General features: G+C 48.2%; 1 protein-coding gene across 2 annotated transcripts in view; it reads right to left on the reverse strand.

Annotated features, from left to right (window-relative positions):
- LOC116662702 overlaps nucleotides 1-21,133 on the reverse strand; it is a 94,114-nt gene that overhangs the window by 5,626 nt on the left and 67,355 nt on the right. For both annotated transcript variants that reach the window (XM_032476675.1, XM_032476673.1), the window contains 2 exons: nucleotides 18,121-18,301; nucleotides 17,405-17,521 (listed from right to left, as the gene is read on the reverse strand). In XM_032476675.1, the coding sequence (XP_032332566.1) occupies nucleotides 17,405-17,521; nucleotides 18,121-18,253 (250 nt within the window). In that variant the 5' untranslated portion in view covers nucleotides 18,254-18,301. The remainder of the gene's footprint in view (nucleotides 1-17,404; nucleotides 17,522-18,120; nucleotides 18,302-21,133) is intronic.

The following is a 21,133-nucleotide window of genomic DNA, read 5'->3' on the forward strand; positions in this document are numbered from 1 at the left end:
GGGCTTTTTATGGCCCACACGTGCCACATGTGAGACTTTAGGTACTATTTCCTGATCCAGAAGAAGTCCACTCACTGACAGGGGCTGGGGCTTAGGAGAGTGGGGATTCAGGAGTTGTTCTAGAGATTTCTGTCATGTCCTCTGCAAAGCCCTTGTGCACAGGGGTCAGTATGGAACAGGTCAGGGCAGAGCTTGTTGTGGATTTAGCCTGGGGAGAGAGAATGGCCACTCAGTGCCAACCCCGGCTGGATGGCCAGTCTAAGCTGCCTCTGGTTTGCCCTGCCCTTGGGGCCCCTTCTGGGGTAATGAGCTCCACTGGGAGCCCATGATGGGGGTATGGGCAATGGCTTAGGGGGACATGTTGTGGGGAAATGACTGAGGTGGCCCTCTCTCTTTACCCACCTCGATCTTCGTCTCCTATGTCCTCCCACCCTGTTTATCCTCCTGTCCTTGCCCTAGGCAGCTGTGGGACATGCCTACACCATGCTGACTCTCTCCCCAAAGCTATGGATGGTCCTCGGACCCAGGGCTCCACACTCACCAGAGCTCCCAGTGCCCTCCTAAGACAGATAGGGAGGGCCTGCCCAAGTCACCTCCTGGGGGATGGAGGGTTTACAGGACCCTAGTAGCTGGGAGAACAGAGTTGTTGTTGTTGTTTCTGCTAAAAACATAAATATGTATTTCTTATTTAGCCAACAGAATCACACAAGAAGTGTACTACTGAGACAAGTAATTTCTCAAAGTTCAAGGAAGCCTTACGGAGGGTTGTCATATCTATAGAAGGATGGAAATCTTGTAAAATGATCAAGGACATCCTCTGAGACCTCATCTCACATGCTGGTGCCCCAGTAGTTAGAACTGTAGGAAATGGGATTGGAAGAATCTTGGGAACAATTTACAGCCAGAGTGTGAGAGTTTGCTGGCCCTGGGCCAGAAGACAAGGCTTAGGGTGGGTAATGGGGGCAGGGGGTGTTCTTGAGGAAATATTCCTGTAACTGATTCATCAGCATCTGCTGCTTCAATAAAGCTGGAGTATGGAAATGCTGGTAAGACTTGTGACAGAGTCTCGTCCGCCTGGGGCCTTGACAGGCTGGAAGGGGCAGGGGGCTGGGGTTGATGGCTCAATAATCCAGGGTTCCTGACCTGGAGGGTCAGGGGTCTCTCAGGAGGAGAAGCTCAGCAGGGCAGGTGGGAATCCCACCTCATCTGCCCCTCTGCTGTACCTCCTAGTGCCAGTGGACAAACAGTGGGGGTTCCATCAATGTCAGTGCAGCTTGTTACTTCTGCCCCTCTTCTCCCTGTGTCCTTCAGCACTCAAATCAGATCCTTTCCCAGACTCCTCTGCCCAGCCTCACTCAGTACGCATCCACTTCCGACCCAAGGGCCTAAGGCCCTCCTTCCTTAGGGCTCTACTACAGTTCCTGGGGAGTCCTAAGTCTAATTCATCCCCACCACTACCAACCGAGGACCCAATGTGGCCACAGAAGGGTCAGCCCTGGTAAATGGCTCAGGGCAATGGGGGATTTCAGGCTACTCACCGAGGCCTGGGCATCACAGAGGAACTGGACCAGGTGGCTGCCCACAGGGCCCAGGGACATCGCCAACTCCCTAGCTTCTTCTAAACTAGCAAAGAGCTATCTGACTTCAAATTAAAGCCCCTCTCCTGACCTGCAAAGCCCCTCTCAACACCCTCCAGTGTCTCCTTGGCATAAGAGCTGCCTCCCTGACTATTAACATCCTCACACCCTCAGAGCACAGGGCCCTGCTTGTGGGGAATCTGCCAGTTCCTTAGGTCCTGAAATGCTGCTAGACTAGGCTACCAACTCTGACTCCCTGGTCTCAATGCTAACCCAAATTCTGATCATTTGAACAGTTTATTAGAGGTGACTGGGGTTATCTCACAATCCCAACAGCCTCCTACAATCCAAACCTCTCAGACCACGAGCTTCTTCCCCAAACCAGGAAAGATAAATAACTGGTTTTTTTTGGGGGGGGGGCGGTAATTGGGTTTATTAATTAATTAATTAATTAAGGAGGTACTGGGGACTGAACCCAGGACCTTGTGCATGCTAGGAATGGACTCTACCACTAGAGCTATACCCTCCCCCAATAACTTGTTATGAAATACAATTAGGTATCAATTTGCAACCACAACTTGGCGCAGGCCAGGCTTGCCCACAGTCTGCAACGTCTACCCATGGACAGACCTTGCTCAGCTGTAAAGCTTTGGATTGTGTCCACAGTCAGCACACAGGTCCACTACAGCCCTGCCCACCCCCATTCCTTGCCCTAGGATTTCCAGGTCACACCCTGCTCCTTTCCACCTTGAGGGCCACTTCAGCCTGAAGGTCAGTCAGTGTGACTGAATGAAGTTGCCAAATTATCTCAGGATATGGAGGGTGGCCCTGTGATTTGGGCTCAGCTGATGTGGGGCCAGGGACCAAAGGTGGTTTCAGCCCAGAGAAATCCCAAAATCTAGTCCCCAGAGGCTCTGAGCTCCTGTCCCTTGAGCAAACCACACAGGTGCTTAGGGTTCTCAAGGCCACTCCTCTGTGACTGACAGTAGGGTCTGTGGGGTACACGGCAACATGGGGTTGCTGAGACAGGCAGGCCAGAAGACCTGACACTTCATTGCTTCAGCCTCCTCTTAGCCTGAGGCACCTCACAGTAGAGGGCTGGGGGCTTGCATTTACATTCTTGTCATCTCATTGCCATGTTCAGGACAGCAGGGTATGCACGAGTTTGGCTTGCCACTAGCTTGCTGTGTGACCTTGGAAAGGTACCTCAGTCTCTCAACCAAAGTCCACAAAGGCAGTCTGGAATCTAGACCCAAAGGCCAGACTGCAGCATAGGTTCAGGGTCTTTATCAAGCTAGAGGACCTCAGAGCATCTAGCTCAACTCTAGGGAAACTGAGGTTGACAAGACAGGCTCAGGTGCCTCTCCTGGGAAATAAGAAAGTTAGGAAGAATACAGGAGGGAAGGCAGCCACATGGCCCAGAGTAACTGCCCTTATCCTCCTGACAACCTTAAGCCCTGGCCAAGGCCACCAGAGAGTCACCCATGAAGAGACCTTGCAGTGAGGGCCATTTGGATTTTCCATGTGCCCTAGTTTTCTCTCTAATTATGCTCAGATCTGGACAGCAGTACTGAGGAGCCTGCTGAGGGCTGGATTCAGGTAGGAGAGTCATGTGGGTACTGCTCTGGACACCTAGGCAGGCCTAAGCCCACAGTTCCCTGGACACGTACTGGAACTTCTGCCTCAAAGCCTAAGGAAAGGCAGTACATTGGAAGGCCAGAGCTCTGGGCTGGACTCCTGGGCACAGGAGGCATGGCCCTGAACCCCAGTTGGCTGAGACTGGCCCTGAGCACCTCCTCCCCCTAGGAGGCCAGAAAACAGGTCTAAATTACATTCTTCCATGGGAGATAACCATGGGCAGGCCCACTTTGGCACTGAGGAAACACTCTTAGATTTGCTAGGCCCACCTCTAGACCAGGAGGGAGAGCAGGGCTGGGTGGTCTGAGAAGACAGGCTCATCCATACATCAAGACCTCCTAGGACACCTCAACAGTTCCCTCTCTTCACAGGGGCCTCCCCAGTGACCACCTCACCCTCTATCACCTTCTGCCTCCTAGGGGGCCTCAAGCCCCTTCAGAAATCAGGAGTATTAAGTTTAGAATCAGGAACCTAAGACATGCACTAGAGTAGCAGTGCAGCCCTCTCTCATACGCTAGTCCTTGAGAACTGGAACAGCTCCATTGGCAGCCACATAGCCATCTCTATTAAGTGCATAGTGTAGCCACATCCTCTGACTTAGCATTCACGTTCAGGGAGATCACATGAAAGACAGGAGGAAAACTTCACCTCAGAAATGGCCAATCTGTCAATCCATGAAATGAAACGATGGACATGAAGTTATTAACATGGCAACACAGCAAGGCACTTGTGAAAGGTCCAGAATGGGATTGATGCTGAGAGGACCCCTGTGGGCCAAGAACTGGAAGGAAATTGGCATGATGATTTAGGTAGTGGGATGGCAGGTGAGTCTTCTTCTTGTTTTTTCTACCCTGTGATGGCTACAAATGTGGACGTGGCTGAATCTGAGGAGAGACGTTGAGTGCTAAGGTCAGTGGGCATCACGTGGTTCCCTTGTGTACAGAAAGTTTGCATCCTCAGTGTCCCCAGCTAAACGGGATCCTCAGTAATGGCTTTCACTGCACTGACTGATGCTGAAAATTGGTTGTTCAGCCAAGATGCTGGTGATTAGCTTACAATGGGGACTACATTCCTCAAAACCCAGAGCACCGGTACCCTCTTTCTGAGATAGCATGGATAGCAAAAGAGGCCTGTCTGCTCTTCCTTGGCAGGCAGGGAAGCTCTCACTCTGGGCCTGGAGATTGCAAGGTACTGTCCAGGCACCCTTCATTAACCTCACAACTGCTCTTTGTGTAGAGTCACAGATTGCGGTTATACGTCTGGCCTGATGCACAGCCCCAAGTAGGAAGGAGTCCTTATGCCTCTTGCTTTCTGGGTGCCTGCACATGTCTGTACTTGAGGATTCAGGGTCTGTATACTTGAAAGCGGAGAGCAGGGGCTTCACGAAATAGGCACGTACTGTGCCAATCTGGGCTTCTAAGCAAGCTGCTATTTGTGCTGAATGCACAAGGCTCGTTGTTCTGGATCTGGAAGCTTCTGCCCTGGGCCCTCCCACGTTGTTACATGGGCTTCACGAAAAAGAAATCTGGTATGTAAGTCTCTTGGGCCTCAATTTTCTCATCTGTGAAGTGGGGTTGTGGCAGAGTCAGAGAGGCCCCAATTCCAGATCAGTCTGACACAAGGAGGCCCAGACAGATGCAGAGCCCTGCTGCCCAAGGCCTAGGTTAGAGCTCTGTTGAGAGCACCCTGATACTGGCCCTGCTCCTCTGAGGAGAAGGGAGGCCAGAATGCTCATGGCATCTGCAGAGCAGGTCAGAGCAAGGCCAACCACCAAGACAGGAGCTGAGCATGAAGAAGGGCCATCTCATCTACTATCAGCTGGCAGCTGTCTCAAGGCCCAGAGAGGCTGTAAACTTCCTCAGGACCACACAGGAGGTGAAAGATAGAATCCTCAGACATGGTGCCACAGAAGCCCCCTTTCTGGGCCCTCAGATGGGCTGTCAGGCACAGACCTCACCCTCAGAAAAGACTGACCAATTTCCCTCCTGTGAGGAGACCCTGAGCTATGGCTGCCAGGAAAGATGCAGCTTCACAAGTTATTTTTCACTGTGGTTTGAGATAACAACAGCGAAACAGTTTCATGTTGCTGCTACTGATGTTATCTCTGGCCCAGACCTACTCTTTCAACCTGAGAAATGATTAATCAAAAACTTTTCTCCCTTTTCTTTTTCTCAACTTCAAGGGAAGATGAGCACAAACTCCCTAGGTTCTGCCCTCAAACGCACCTCGTGGTCCTCACCCAAGGCAAAGGCCGGCACTTCCTTCAAGATCCTGTGGTTCTTCTGAAGGCAGGGAAAAAACCTTTAAAAATTATTTTACTTTTCTTTTTTACTGAGTTATTGTACAATAAAGTACACAAATCTTAAGTATACAGTTCAGTGAATTCCTATATTTATATTGATGTAACCAGTACCCAGAGCAAGATGTGAAACATTTTCCAGCACCACCAAAGGCTTCCTGTGCTCTCTCCCTCCTAGTCAGTATCCACCCTGCTAAGTATAGGCACCTTTCCAACTGCTATCACCATAAAGCCATTTTGCCCGTTTTTTGAACTTCATCTAAGTGGAATCACAGACTGTGCTCTCTTTTATGTTTGACTTCTTTTGTGCAACATTGTATTTGTGCAGTTCTTTCTGGTTGGTGCATGCAGTTGTAGTCTGCTCCTTTTTGTTTCTGGGTAGTATTCCACTGGGTCTCACAATGTATTTTTTCCCATTCTACTGCTGATAGGTATTTCAGCTGTTTCTGCTTTTTGGCTAATATTAATAAAGCTACTATGAACATTCTTGTATTTATATTTTGGTGAGTATATGTATGCGTTTCTGTCGGAAAGGCTGGAATGGTGTGGAATTATTGGGTCATAGGATATACATATTTTACTTTTAGTAGGTACTGCCAAACTTTTTTCCAAAGAAGTCTTTTATAAACAACATTGCTGTTGGTTTTCTTACCTTTTGTAGACACTGCTTGTCCATCAGACACTGAATCTCTCCTCTCCCTTCACATGATCTGAAGCTGCTTCCCAAATGTTCTCGTCATTATTGGAAATTCTTCTCTACATTGTTCAGTCTTGCCCAACTGTCAGCATTCTGAAAAGCCAATTGTTGGGAAACAAAACCCAAATCCGACTAAGCTTGGCCCGAGGTCAGACCTTGCTCTCAAGGCCCTGGGGACCGTCCTTGGGGAGTTTGGCTTGGCAGGCTGCAGTGAAGCACGGGCATTAAGAAGAGCAGAAATTAGTTTATTGCTTTCCAGTTCTCCATGCTGCCATGGCTGTGGAGGAGCTGCCTCCACTTCCAACATCTCCCTCTTGGAGGAGTTAGCTCAAGAGGAGCCCAGTCTGACATGGATGTGGATGTTGTCTTGCCAATGCACTGGGAAGTGCAGTCATCATCCACAGTGTTTGGCCCCAGAGTCTCTGGAAGGCTTTGAGGAAGCTGCGCTGTGCCACTGTTCTAGCAGAAAGACCAGGCCAGGGGGCTTAGCCTGGGATCCTCTTGCTGTCTCAGTCCCCCAGTCAGTTTCTTACTGGTGCTTTCACCTCCCTAGCCCCTTTCATATCTTCTCACTTCTCTCCATCCCACAGCCTTGCCCTGGCCCACCCCATCTCTCTCATGCAGACGACCTCCTCAATTGTCCCCTGGGCACTGTCTCTAGACAGACCCCTCCTGCTTCTCTCCCATGGCAGCCAAATGGATTCATGCACCTATTAATTCACTCAATAAATATTTACTGAGTGCCTACGAAATATCAGGAACTATGCCAGGCTCTGCAGGGAACCTAACACTTGAGGTGCTTACATTGGAGGGCATGTGTCTGACTGTGTCCCTTATGGGCTCCCTGCTGGCTCAGTGTGAGCTCTAAGCCCTTTGGTCTAGTCTAAGACCCTGCTCTGTCATTCTGGCCTCACAGCCCTTGGAGATCCCTCCAACCTCACTGCTCACAGCCCTCTGTCTCCCTCACAGCAGCCCTGGGCCCCAGGAACAAGAACAAACCATAGCTCTCATCCCATCCCCAGGCCCCTGTGCCTGGAATGCATCCCAGTCAAATGACTGGCATTTTTCTCCCAGTGGGATAGATCAGTGTCCAGTGGGAGGTGGACATATCCTCTACTGGGGCATCCTGCTCCTCAGCATTTATTCAGGGATTTGCCTGGCCACCTCCTGGGTCTAAGGGGTGCCCTATCATCTGCTGGGGACCTGTGGGGTTTCTGCCTTGAACTATAGCTCCTTTCCCCAGGTCTGGAGAGGACTCCTCACTGTACAGGTACTAGCTGTGGCTGTGTTCCAGGGTCTGATGAAAGTGAGCCTATTCTCACCTGTGATTAAAAGAAATGCACAAAGGTTTTACAGAAGTCAGGATGGAAAGGTAGCATAAATTTCCCAAAGTTTAGAAAATGCTATGTGGGACAAAGAGCAGCACCAGGCTATAAGGTGCCCAATACAACCAGGGATACTGTTGTCACTATCCTTATCAACAACAGTGTCTGAGAGGCCAGCCAAGAGGATGACCTTGGGCTACTAGGAACCAGGGAAGCTTGGAACCCAACATCAGCACAGCTCCCTTCTCCCTCTCCCACTTAACGGATTTAGAAATTATCTCAAAGGAAGCAGAAGGGAGGGAAAACCAGCTCTCTGGCAATGTGTCATACTTCCTTCTGCCCAGAGCCTGGGGCAGCCCCAAGTTGTCCTAGTGGAGGCCTTGGCTCCTGCCCAGGCCTCTTGCGCCAGCAGGGCTGGATAAGGGTGGGGTCATTTCGTGTGCAGGCCAGGGAAGCAGCAAGTTACTTGAGCCACAGCTTCAAGTCAGAAACTATATGATAACTCATAGTCTCCCCCATCCCCCCACACCCAGCAAAGTCACCCTGACTGACCCCCACAATCCTTGAGCCCCTTCTCCTACAGGGATCTCTCTAGGGCAGTCATTATGGACTCTCAACTGAAACAGGGCCAGGGCCAGGGATAGGGCTGTACCCAGCCCAGATTCACATGAAGGCTGTGACTCAGACAGATCCTAACACCTCCTCTCACAGGTCCAATCCCTAGAAATGCACACCAACCAGTTTTGGAACCAAGGCAGAAATTAGAGGAAACTGCAGGAGCCTCAGGCCACGCCCTGGGTCACAGTCACAGACACACATGACAACACGAGCATCTATGAAGCTCAGGAACAGAGAGGTGTAGCCTTGGGCTCTACAACCAAACAAAAACAGCAGGCATGGCCATGGGCCTGGATTCCCTAGTTATCATGAAACCCTGTGGAAGGAAGGAACATCTTTCCTTAGAGTCAGCCAGTCCAAAAGTCCAGGAATCACAGGCAGATGGACAGGCCCATGACAGTGACAAACAGATTAGATAGCCTAAGGCTCCTGAAAGTAACAGATGGATAGACACTGACAGAGTCCCTGGCACTGACAGGTTCAGCCAAAGCTTGGAAGGGATGGATGGAAAGACTGGCTGGGGACATTGGCAGTGACAGACTGACAGACAGAGGCAGATGAACAGACAGACTTACGAGTCCCTCGCAGGGACACACAAAGACACAGCTGCTATTGTGGTCAGGATGAGAAGTGGCAGTTCTATTCTGAGCTCAGTCCCAGAGGCTCTTGGAGTTTTTCCTTCTTAGCATTGCAATCAGAGATTCTGAGGGACTCTTTCCATGGCCACAACTCCCCCTGCCCCATGATCCTCAGGAAGGGAGAAAGCTGTGGCCCTCACTATCCCTGAAGCCAGACTCAAGAATCAATTCATACCCCTGTCACCATCTCCCCTTCCCAGCTTTGTGGGGCATCAAACGATTTCCTCATATCCCTCCTGGGAATGCCAACTCATAGCATAGTGGAACTTCTTGTCCTGGGAAAGGTCTTCTTATGGACCACTGTGAGGGCAGACTCTATGGGCACAGTGGACAGTATTAGGTAGAGGCTGAAGTCCACTGCTCCCATGGTTATCAGAGGACGCTTAGCTCCAACTGACCAACTTCTCTCTTCACCTCCATGACCTCTAGGGCCCAGAGACCTAAGGGGCTAAAAGGTCTTGGTCAAGGGGAGAGACTCCAGGCCAGGCAAGGATAGGGTGATTAGCCGCTTTCATTGGTAGAGACTGAGGCTGACTTGGACACATTCAGCTCTGCATCTGTAGTGTCCAATAACCCCTGAAAAGAAGTAAGACTTTCCAACCTTGAAGGGACCTTTGTGCTGAAACCATGACCAGGCTGCCTGCCTCAGGCTGGGTCACTGGGATGGAGACTCTGAGACAGAGATTAGCATGTAGGATTGCTTATGGAAGGGAAAGAAAGGGAAGGGAAGGGATAGGAGGGAAACGGAAGGAAAAGGAAGGTAAAAAAAAAGGGATCAGGATTAAACAGAGAGAGAAGATGGATTAAATGCAATCACAGCAAAAGTTTCAGCTGACTCAAAGGAGAGGTCCAGGGCTGAGATGGCCCCTCAGACTCTCCCTAATTTTGGGTGAAGATGAGGCTAAGCCTTATTCCTTGATGCTGATCACTCATTAGACATAGGCTGTCCCTAGAAGGAGGTATGACTTTAGGTGTGGCAATGTTCTTCAGGCAAAGAAATTCTCAAAGAGAGGGGATGCCTTCTGAGAGCTGTCTTCCAGCAGTGCTGCTGCTGGGGAAAAAAGCTCTTGACTCCTAAAGGGTGTTCTGGGCAGCACATCATCATGTCCACCACAGTATACACCCCTTGAGCTGTCTGAATCCACTTCTTCCTATAACTACTTTCCATAGTCTTTGGGAGCAGCTTCTCCAGGATTCCAGTGCTGTGCTGTTACATGTTTAACACTGACTCTTATTTCAAAATTTGTAGATATTGACAGGCATATGTAAAACAGATAAACAAGATTATACTGTATAGCACAGGGAAATATATACAAGATCTTGTGGTAGCTCACAGTGAAAAAAATGTGACAATGAATATATGTATGTTCATGTATAACTGAAAAGTTGTGCTCTACACTGGAATTTGACACAACATTGTAAAATGACTGTAACTCAATAAAAAAAAAGTTAAAAAAAAAAAAGAAAAAAAAAACCTGACTTCACACACACACAAGCCAAACCTTGATTTGTAAAATTTGTAAATTGTCATGGTATAAATACTCCCACTAGGGCTGATTTGAAGTTTATAATGGTTTAAAAACTGGCTGGCAAAAATTTAGCAATGGGCTCGCTCCAGCCAGGCTGAGTCAGCTCCAGCAAATCAGTGATTCTGGTGTACTTCTCTTCTTGGAGGAAACTTGAAAGAGGAAGCTTAGTGAGATGAACTACAGCCCCTGCTGTTGTAGCTGATTTCAGGGCCACAGTTAGCACTCATCTCCTCTTCTATCTATTCCAGATTCCCCCTCACCCTCTATTAGCAATGAGTAGATATGTGGCTTCCCTGATGGTATAATCCCTGAGGGGTCTGATTGCCTGATCTGATTCCATTTTAGCTTGGAGTTGCTTCACTTGTCCCTTTACTATCAAAACTGGGGGAAGGAGTACCAGAGGGGCACTCAAATGCATCCCACCGTGTAGCACTGTAGAGCAGTACCCTTTCCTCCTCTTTTTTTAAAATTTTATTTAATTATTATTTTTTTCTTTTTTTTTACCTTTCCTCCTGATGATCAGGCTCAGATACCTTGCCAAGATGGTGCTACTCTTCCTTTCTTCTGGTTCCTGGATACAAAGAGGTCAAACTGCTCTGGTAGCAACCTTGGCTTATGGTATAGACTCTTGCTGTAGTCCCTGGTGGAAGCGTTCCTACCTGGGGAACCAGGATCTCTAAGGCCATAGAGTATAGAGATGAAGGGATGGGAAGCACACATTTTCCAAATGGGTCACAGGGAGATGGTAAAAAGGACCATTTGTATTTCTGTCTCTTGATTCTCAGACCTTTGTATTATACTTATCAGGATATGGCTCCACGTGAGGGTCTTTGACATAGTGAGAACTGTGTCATGGAGGATAGCTCATTATCCTTATAAGTACCTCTCTCAAGCTGGTGTTTCAATCACGCCTCCAACAGGCTGTTGCACAACATTCTATCAGTTTGGCAGCTCCTAGATAGTGTAGTTTATGATAAGACCAGTGGACCCTATGGTCATGGACCTACTCCTTCTTTGCCATAAAGTGGATCCCTTGGTTTGACATGATATTATATGAGACCCCATGCTGGTGGATCAAAAACTGTGAAAGCCCTTGGAGAGTGGTTTGGCTGAGGCCCTGAAGACAGGAAAGGCAAACCTGTACCTGGAATGTGTTTTTATTTTTGTCAAAATGAATTACTGGCCCTTCCAGGGTCTAAGAGGCCCATTGTGGTCAACTAGCAACCAAGTGGCCTATTGATCTCCTTGACTCACAATATTGCATCTGGAGCTCAGGGCTGGTCTCTGTTGCCAGCAAGCTAGACATCTGACAGTGACAATAGCTAGATCAACTGTGGTAAGAGCTCATGGTATTAGGTTTATGCATAGCCTGCATCCCTGTCCCCATGGGTACTCCATTCATGTACCCATTGAGGCAGCACTGAGGTACAATGACAGAAGCTGGATGATATCAAATGCAAGAGTCACTATGTCTACCCAATTACAGTGCCTCTTCCATTGTGGTAGGCTTCCTGGCATTAACACTCAATATGAAGCTTTTCATATTTCACACCACTAATGTTTGTCAATCACTTGCCTCTGTAACAGACTTCCTTGTCCCCGGTCTTCTAGTCTTTCTCCTTCTAGGTCCCCAACCAGCCAGACAAGCCATTTGCCACTGCCCTTGAATCTATATATATTTTAACTTCAGCCTACCTCTCTATACAAAGTCAACGATCAGGCATACCGCCTGAAGCTTTAGCAGACTGGATTCTTCCTCACTATTGTCTTTAAAGGTCATTCCTGAGTGGAGCTGTAGTAGAGTAACTAACCATTTTTGGCTTGACCCACATACTGATCTGGTCAACTTATAAACCAAATTAAACTTTTACCTCTTCCATCAGCTGGTCCTACATCACCCATGTATCCATAGATGTGAGCTAGGGGAAAGGCTCTGGTGCCATGGAGGTAGATGAAATGGAGTTCTGGGTTACCTATTTCTGCAGCTTACACGTGCCCTGAAATCTTGCTCATACTTAATTCCAGAATTACAATGTCCATCTAATGATGGGTTACTGCTAGGCCTGCTTGACCTTCTCAGTGAGGCCCTCCAGCTCCACTAGGGTTCAGTAGCATAACAGGAACTCTTTACCAAAAGGTGTAAAATTCCCCAATGCAAATGATATGGCTTTGCTCCAGAACCTTAGGGACACAATGTATTTTCCCACTACTGATACCTTTAAAAACCACAGGATCTGAAGATTCGTAAGGTCCAAATGGCAGGGTTACCTGTATTACAGCTTGAAAATGTTGCAGAGTCCTTGCCTGCCTGGGGCCCCACACAAAGGTGGCAGGCTTTTGTGTTATTGCCAGGTTTACAGGTCAGAGTAGTATTCCCAAGCGTGCAACAGGTTGCATCCATAACCCCAAGAGGCCTACCAAACATGGTGCCTCCCTCTTCATGGTGAGAAGTACAACACGTAATAATTCATCCTATACTTCAGAGGAAATTTCCTGACGTGCTCTAGACCACTGGCTCCTTAAAAACTTCATTGATGTGGCAGGCTCTGAATCTTCATAGGGCTTATTTTCTGGAGTACTTGTATCTTGTCATAGCCATCAATGTGTTAGTCACTTCTAGATCATCTTGTCTGATCAGTATAACATTACTGAGAAGACCAGAGTTATGTTCTATAGGGCGCCCCAAATGATCCAGACCTCTTAGGACTACAGCATGACCGAAGGAAGGAGCAATAACGCATCCCTAGAAATCTGTACTGTTGTTTGTTCCAAGTGAATGCAAACCATTTCTGACGGGGTGGAAAAGAATGGAGTCACCAGATTAGTGGCCACACACTGTATGCCTGAGGCCGTGTTAATCTACTGTAGCAAAGATACCACATCTGGCTGGCACAGTGGTTCCAACTGCAGCTACTATTTGTTGAATAGGTAGTAGCCCAACGCCATCTTCTAGGATCTAGATCTATCTGGGTTTTACTAGTAAATTAAAGAACATATAACAGACTTCCTTTAGGTTTTTAATGGTGGCACCAATTTCTGCCATCATCTCTGCAATGTGATGTTTTTAATTTACAATTTTGGCTGGAAAGGGGAGACGTTTTTATGGCTTCCATTTGGCTCTCCTCACTATGACAGCCCATATCACAAAGGCCAATGATCCAATATAGAGGATTATGCTAATCATGAAATATGTTTATCTGCTTATATCACCTGATGGGTCTGGGGACCTAGAGGGCCTGCTCTGAGCAGGATTCAGGCCAAGAATCTACTTATTATCTGAACTACATGTGCCCCCAACTCTGACAAGAGGGTCTTGGTGACACTTCAGATCTCCAGAGAATAGTTTCAACTCAAATCTTGTGTTCAATAACCCTTTAAATGCTTGTGTATTCTCCTTTTCCCAGTATCCACAGTTACCCAAATAATTGGCCACAGGTTCCCATGGGGAAGTGCTGGAGAAATCATTATCGGGCACACTTGTTGTGGTATTGTGGGATCCCTCTATCTGGAGATATGGCTTCTTCTTCAATCAATGCACTGATTCTGGTAACAACCAATCTGGAAACTTGGCAAGGGACTTGTGAATGGGATGAGTAGGCTCATCATCCTTGACTGATTTCTCCTGATTGTACAAAATAAGCAACATTGCTCTCAGTGAGCTCAGTTCTGTGACAACATCTTCTACTGTCAGTCCTGACCACAGAGGACGGCCACCAGTGTACCTCTTAGTGATGCTGGTATCCTTATTTCCAGCACATTTCTTATTGTTTTGGTATCTTTTGGATTCTTGAGGGGTTTTTCCAACCTTACTTAGTATATCCACTTGTGCATACCCACTTCTTCCACAGTCTGCCACAGCAATTCTGGTGTATCTATCTCATTTATTTTTCCTTGCTTCTAGGAACCATTCTAATGGTTTATTTGTATCATTTCCTGGGGTTCTTGCCAGTTTTAAATACTGCATCCTTGGATAGTGATTTCATAAACTCTTTTATCCAAATTTCTGTACCACCCTCTTTCCTGATCCAGAATCCAGTTTCGTATATATTCTTCCAACTGCTGCTTGTACTTACTGGCTAGCTCTTGCATTTTGTATAGTGTAGATCCTTTTCTCCCCTAACAGACCCATTTCTGGTGAGGTTATATTGTGACTTAACCCTAGTTATTGGCCAAGTGGCCAAGAGTGGGAGTAGGAGCAGGTCCTGGAAGGATGAGAGAACATGTCTTCCAGGACAGAGGCCACGCAGTTCTAACAAAGGTTCCAGCTGAACCCAGGGGCTCTCCTGGGATGGTTATTCAGCATTTTCTCACACCTTCATGCCCTCATCTTTATCAGTCACTAGATGTGAGCTCCGCCTGGAAGCAGATGTGACCTTATGCAAGGCAATTTTCTTTAGCAGAGGCAAGCCCCAAAGAGGACTGACCGCCAAGGCTGTCTTCTGGTAGCTCTCCCAGCAGCCAGTGGAATAAAGCCTTCATTCATAAATGAGTGTCCGGGTTGCATATCACAGCATGAACCACACCACTTTTGAAATGTCACGCACAAACCCAGCTCCTGGGCAAGCAGGTCAGAAGCCTGATGCTTAGAAATCCCCCATTAAGATTCTATTGTTTAGCTTAAACCTCTTTCTATTGGGACATAAAATCCCAGGAAAGGGCCTCACTCCGCGGATCTCAGGTACCCAACTCCTTAGGAGAAACTGCTTCAGGGTCCCCCTCCCTCCCTAATACTGAGTACTCACTGTGCCTCAGCCAGTAGGTACCAGGGATACCTATCAGGAAATGGATATCCATTTCCTGGGTCAGAGGGTCAGGGAGTTAGGTACAATTCCTTGGGTAGATAGTTGCAGGACAGTCTTTGAAGGGAGGAGGAGGATGAGTCATCTGCCAGGTGGCAAAGGGGTAGGGAGAACATGATGGGATGCCTAAAAGAGAGTCTTGCATTCATGGCAGGAGTCCTGGTGAGAAACATGGCAGGAATGAGCTGATACAAAGGTGGAAGCCAAATAGGAGAATTCTGGGCCCAGCAGCTCACAGTTAGGGTGGCTCCAAAGTGGTGGAATTTCCCCTCCAAAGAAGGGCATGCAGAAACATGTCTGGGGAATATCGTAAGTCTGAGGTGCTATTTATGGGGTAGTATGTTAAGATAGGGACCCTAATTGGAGGATATAGGCCCTGACTTGGCCATTAGATCAAAGTTTGAGACACCTGTGCAGCCAAGCAGAGAAAGGATCAAGCCCTAAGTAACTTGCAAACCTAGAAGATGGGCAGAAGAGGAAGCAACTGCACTAGTGTCTGGTAAGAACTGGTCACAGAGGAGGGAAGAAGCCAGGAGTGGTGCCATCACAGGGAAGACCAAGAGGTCAGGAAACTCCCCTGATCCTGGAGAAAGCATGTCAGTGCAGGGTGAGGTAATATCTGTTTGCAGGGGCCTTGGGACAGGTGAGGTGAGAGAGTGATGGGGAATGAGGAGGTGATGTGAGTGGAAGAAGCCTGGATAGTTCAGGCACTGGGGGATGGGATCTTTGGACAGGCTGGATGTGAGTAGGATTCAGGTGAGAGCAGTCTTCTGCCTGTAGGTCACCCCAGTTTCCTTTCCCAAGCTTTCCTCAGAGCCTTGATGGAGCAGGATGGACAGGAACTGTACTCAGGTCCAGGTGCCAGCTCATGCTTGGGTTTCCCCAAGAGGCGGGTCCAACTGGTCCACCCGTCTGTTCCGGCAGTTGTGAGCTCTTCTCAGGCAGGGCTACATCCAGCTGTTTTGAGGGCTTTCCAGTGAGCTACAGTGCTTCTGTCCCATGGAACCTACAGGGAAACCCCAGCTTTGGCCCCCACCCCCTGACTAAGACCTCCAGAATCTGGGCCAGAGGCCAGGGTGGGGCAGGCCACTGAGTCAGGACAGCGGTTTTCTGTCCAGAGATTCCCCTACCATCCATACCCCAGAAGATGACAGTGTAGGAGTAGGGAGCTCAAGCCCATAGAGTCATGGCAATGACTTACATTATTTCTTTAATGCTCACCACAATCATGTGAGACCATGACCCCCCTCTTTCACAGATGGCGTAACTTAAGCAGCAAGCAGAGAAATAACTTGTCCTGAGCTATAAAGCCAAAGAGTGCCAGAGATGAGGCTTGAACCCTAGTCTCTGAGATTTCTCATCAAGTGCTCTTCCATTACCCGCCTGCTACTCAGCATGAACCAGCCAGGATAAGATACTGAGAGAGATGGCAGGTCTTGGCCATGTAGTATCAGGATGCCAGCTAGACCTGAGACCTCTAAGTGTCTGCCCCTTGCCTACCTCAGAACCCTCAGTGTGAGCCTTCCAGACCACCCAGCACCTCAGGCTACCACTCTTACCTCAAATCTCAGTCTGCCACAGCCTCACGACTCTTTGAGCCTCCAGCCCCCAGTACCCACCGAGACCTTCCTCCCAGATGTCCCAGACTCTTTACAACTACCAGTGTGGTGAAACTATTTCACCAACAAAAAGACTAAAACACAGAGGAGCCCAGGCAGCTGGGGCAGTCAAGAGCACATGGGTCCAACACCTGCCCTAGGGCAGGTCCCTGTGTGCATGAATGGCAGATAGGAGAGGCAGCAGCCTTGTGTCTTAGCCACCTCAGTGAGGACAAGGGTAAGGCACCTGGGGCAGCCCCAGCTCCAGGGCCTTCAGAGGGGATCTCCTCTCCTTGTTCCCCACAGGAAGTGTGTGGTGCTGGTTGGCCAGCCACAGAGGCCTGGGCATCCCCATGGAGCAGTCTCACCTCTCCACCCTCTGGCCCTCTCCCCAGCTTCATCATGCTGGCAGTCACACTTCTTATCTCAGAGTCTGGCTTCCTGCTGCTTTTAAAGAGACACGTGACCTACCACTGGTTAACTGCCACCCTGCCAAGAGGTCCTAGCCTCACCTCCCAGGGTCACGACACGCTTGTGCCGTACACCAAAGAGAGGCTCTCTCCTCTCTGCTCAGCACCCAGGTCACTCTAAGGACTAACAAATATCCCAGTGACTGGAATGTGAGCTCTTCTGAGGGTTGGATAGATGGATGGATGGATTAATTGATTCATTCAATAAATACTTACTGAGCTCCTGCTTGCTGTATATCAGGCACTGTCCTGGGTATTGGGGAAAAGTGGGAAATAGGAGAGATTCTCTGCTCTCTTGGTGGTTACATTCGGGGGTAGGGGGAAGACATAAAGCTGTGAACAAAGAAATTCCCCAGATAATGTCAGAGATAACAGCAATTAAGATAATAAAACATATGATGACACAGAGTCTTTGGAGTGATCAATGGGAGCCTTTCTGAGGAGGTAACATTCAGATGAGACCTGACAAGATGGACTTACACTTTTAAAGGATAACTCAGGCTACTGTATTGGCTAAAAGCATTGGTAGGGGGATCAGTGAGGAGGTTTCCAGAGATAATGACCTGAACTGGATAGTGGGTGTAAGAAGGGGGAAAAGGGGTCAGGAAAGGGGTCACAGGGAATAGAGAACAAAGGATGGAGCACAGGCGGGAGGCAGGGCACAGTGCTCAAGGACCTGGCAGGTGGATGCCCTTTGCCTCAACTTTCCCACTCTCTGCTCCTCACCTGGCCTGGGCTCTTGGGAGGTCTCCGTTGAAAGCCCTTGACAGAGCCAAAAGTATCCAGAAGGAGATGGGGACAGGTGGCAAGGATGCCCTGGGGCCTGCCTGATCCAGCAAGCCCTCTCTCACTCTCAGGGTACCCTGATTCTGGTCATATGATGATACGGACTTGAGATGTAGCAAGTAACCTTCTGCCTCATGCTCCTGCACCTTGAACTCCTGGAACTTTGAAGAGCGGATGCCACTGCTGCTGCCGATCGACTGCCTGCCACTCAGCACTTTGGCCATGATCCAGGCTGATATCCACGGAGTGATGCCCACTGAAGCTGTGCATGTTGGTCATCAGGCATGCAAGCTGGCATCCTCCCCATCTGGAGCAGCTTCTGACATCCTGGCCATAGGAGAACAGAGAGGAGTGTTAGACAAAAGTTAGCAACACAGGACTGGGGAAGGAAGGCGGCCAGAGGAGGAAGAGCCAGTGGTCAGCAAAGGCTTGCTGCTCACCACCTGCTCACATAGTCACTTACCACCAAAGAGATGATCTCTACTCAGCATCCAAGCCCCAAAGATCCCAAGAAGGAGGGCTGGAGTGTCAAGATGAAGGGGGCAGAAACAGAGGCAAGGACAGTTACAGCATAAATGGCATATAAGGGATGAGGCAGAGGGCATTCAGTGTTGGGGCAGAAGTGGTCATTAAAGTCACTCAGCATACCTGAATGGCTTGTGGGGCAGGGTGGGTATCTATGACCCATTCAGTGATATTCCCCCTCGCCAGTTTAGCACTCGGCAGTGGGACCTTGAAGGTCACAGAGTATGAGAACTGAATCATTTTTCAAGAACTGGCGTACTCTGAACTCTAAGAATGACCTTAGGGAAATATCATTGGATCAGGACAATACCAGGGCTTCCAAACTCAATGACCCCAAGGCTCCAAAGGCAGGTACTCAAATGCTCTGCTTCTGTACAACTTGATAGATTTCTTGAGAGATCATATGGGAACTTAGCTTGTCTCTTGAACTATTTTACAGGCCAAAGAAGCCTGTATATTTGGGATTCACTTGCCAATGCCCACATTGGCAGGTGCCCACAAACCAAATCTCCAGAATTCAAACAGAGTAAGGATAAGATCACTGTTCTCATATATGCAAGTCCTAGAAGTGGCCCTCAAGTAGAACTTCTGGACACTAAGATTTTGTTATCATGGAGCTGTCAACGATGTCCCACAAATACCTCAACCCCTCACACTATCAGCCAGTATATACATGCATAACAAAAACCTAGAGCTGTTCACACATTTCTGCCTGGAACAAAGGCTCTCTGTCAGAGTGAGTAGGTGAGTGAGAGTGAGCACAGCTCTGGGTCTGGGCAGTCACCAACCTTAGTGGAAGAGGGAAGTCTGGGTACTTCTAAGGAATGTTATCTATTTTCCTGAACTGTCATCATCTCATGTGCCCCTGCTTGGCCTGTCCCACTGCAGCTACAGTAGGGTCAGGCTGTCTCAGATGAAGCAATGTCACCACTGAAATCACCTCACAAGAAAGCCTATCCATCACATGGGTGCCACACAAATCTTACTTGAACATTTTGGAGACTTCTTAAAAATTACTCTATTGTCTGAATAATGACATAAGCTTACTGTTAAAAATCCAAACAAGTAAAGTAGAAAGCATCCCATATCCAGAGACAGCTCCTTGGTTAGCATCCTTCAACCTCTCTTTCCCTGTCCACAGAGTCAAACATACATTTATATTCTTTGTGAAAAAATGTTTTACTATACATGTTTATTTTGTATTTACTATACACGTTTGTTTTGTTCATTCAGCAACTGCAATATGCCACATGCCAGCAATTTTACTCAGAGACCAATGATTCAAAGGGCTAAGAGAAACTTGTGACCTAATGTTATGTCAGCTAACTATCTTTTGATAATAAAAAGTGTAGCTTCTGGGGAAACTCCTTCCGTTACTCTGCTCACTGTTACGAGGAGTTCCTGGCTCTTGCTCAGCTGACACCTGCAGAGCAACTGACATGGAAATGGTCAGCACACAGATGAGAGGCTGCCTGGGCCCCGAGGTGCCACTGATGCAGAAACTCATCATCACGTTGGTGTGGCAACATCACCAAGAAACTTTTAACAAATTGAAAGACCCTGTTAGCAACAGTGAAAGTTTTCTGAAGGGTGAGAAAACCACGGGGGAGGAGACTGTTTTGGCATCTAATTGGCTCGTTATTTCTATAGAAAGGCGATTAGTCAAACTGGCTTAGAGGACCCCCAATTGCTCGTACTTCACCAACTTGTATGAGAGAGGAAAAGGGAAAGTGACAGTTACCGAGAGCTAGCTATACGCGAGAGTTAAGAACTTTCACATATTATCTTATTCACTCTGCACTACTGCCCTGTGAAAAGTGTATCATCATCCCATTTTACATGTTCAAAAGTGAACTCCTGATCTTCCCCTTGAAACCTGCCCCACTGCAGCCTTCCTTATCTCCGGTGATGTCAACCCCTTCTTTCCAGCCACCCAGAGCAAAACCCTTGGAGTCATCATCATCTCTGCTCTCTCTCATGTTCCACATCTAATTTATCAGCAAATTCTGATGGCTCTCCTTCCAAAATAAATCCAGAATCCAACAGTTTTCACCACTTTTTCTGCACCCATGATGTTCAAGCCACTATTATCTGCCTAAAATGTACCTCAGTGGATACCTAGCTAATTTCTCTGCTTCTACCAGTGCCCCCCCTCTATGTTCTATTCTCATCTCAGCAGCCAGAGTGATCCTGTTACAATCTAGGTTAGATCATGCAACTCTGTTCAAAACTCTCCAGTGGCTCTGAGTTTTATCTGAGCAAAAGCCAAAGCTCCCACAATGGCCTACAAGGCCCAACGTCATCTGCCCCTTCATCTTTCCATTACCTCCCTTTTTCCACTCTGCCCCTCCCCCCTCACTCATGCTGCTCCAGCCACGCCAGCTCCCTCGCTGTTCCTTGAATACAGCAGCCTCAGGACCTATGCATTGGTTCTTCCCTCTGTCTGAAACACCCAAACTCTTCCACCACTTTCAAGTCTTTTCTCAGATGTTATTTTCTCAAAAAGATCTGCCCTACCACCCATTCGAGATTCCTGTCCCTTCTGCCAGCACTCCCAGCACCCCAAATCCTCCTTACCTTGTCTTTTTCTGTGGCACTTATCACCTTTCTGACATTCATTTTGTGTCTCCCATG

Source organism: Camelus ferus, chromosome 3 (assembly GCF_009834535.1).
Source record: "Camelus ferus isolate YT-003-E chromosome 3, BCGSAC_Cfer_1.0, whole genome shotgun sequence".
NCBI classification, from domain to species: domain Eukaryota; kingdom Metazoa; phylum Chordata; class Mammalia; order Artiodactyla; family Camelidae; genus Camelus; species Camelus ferus.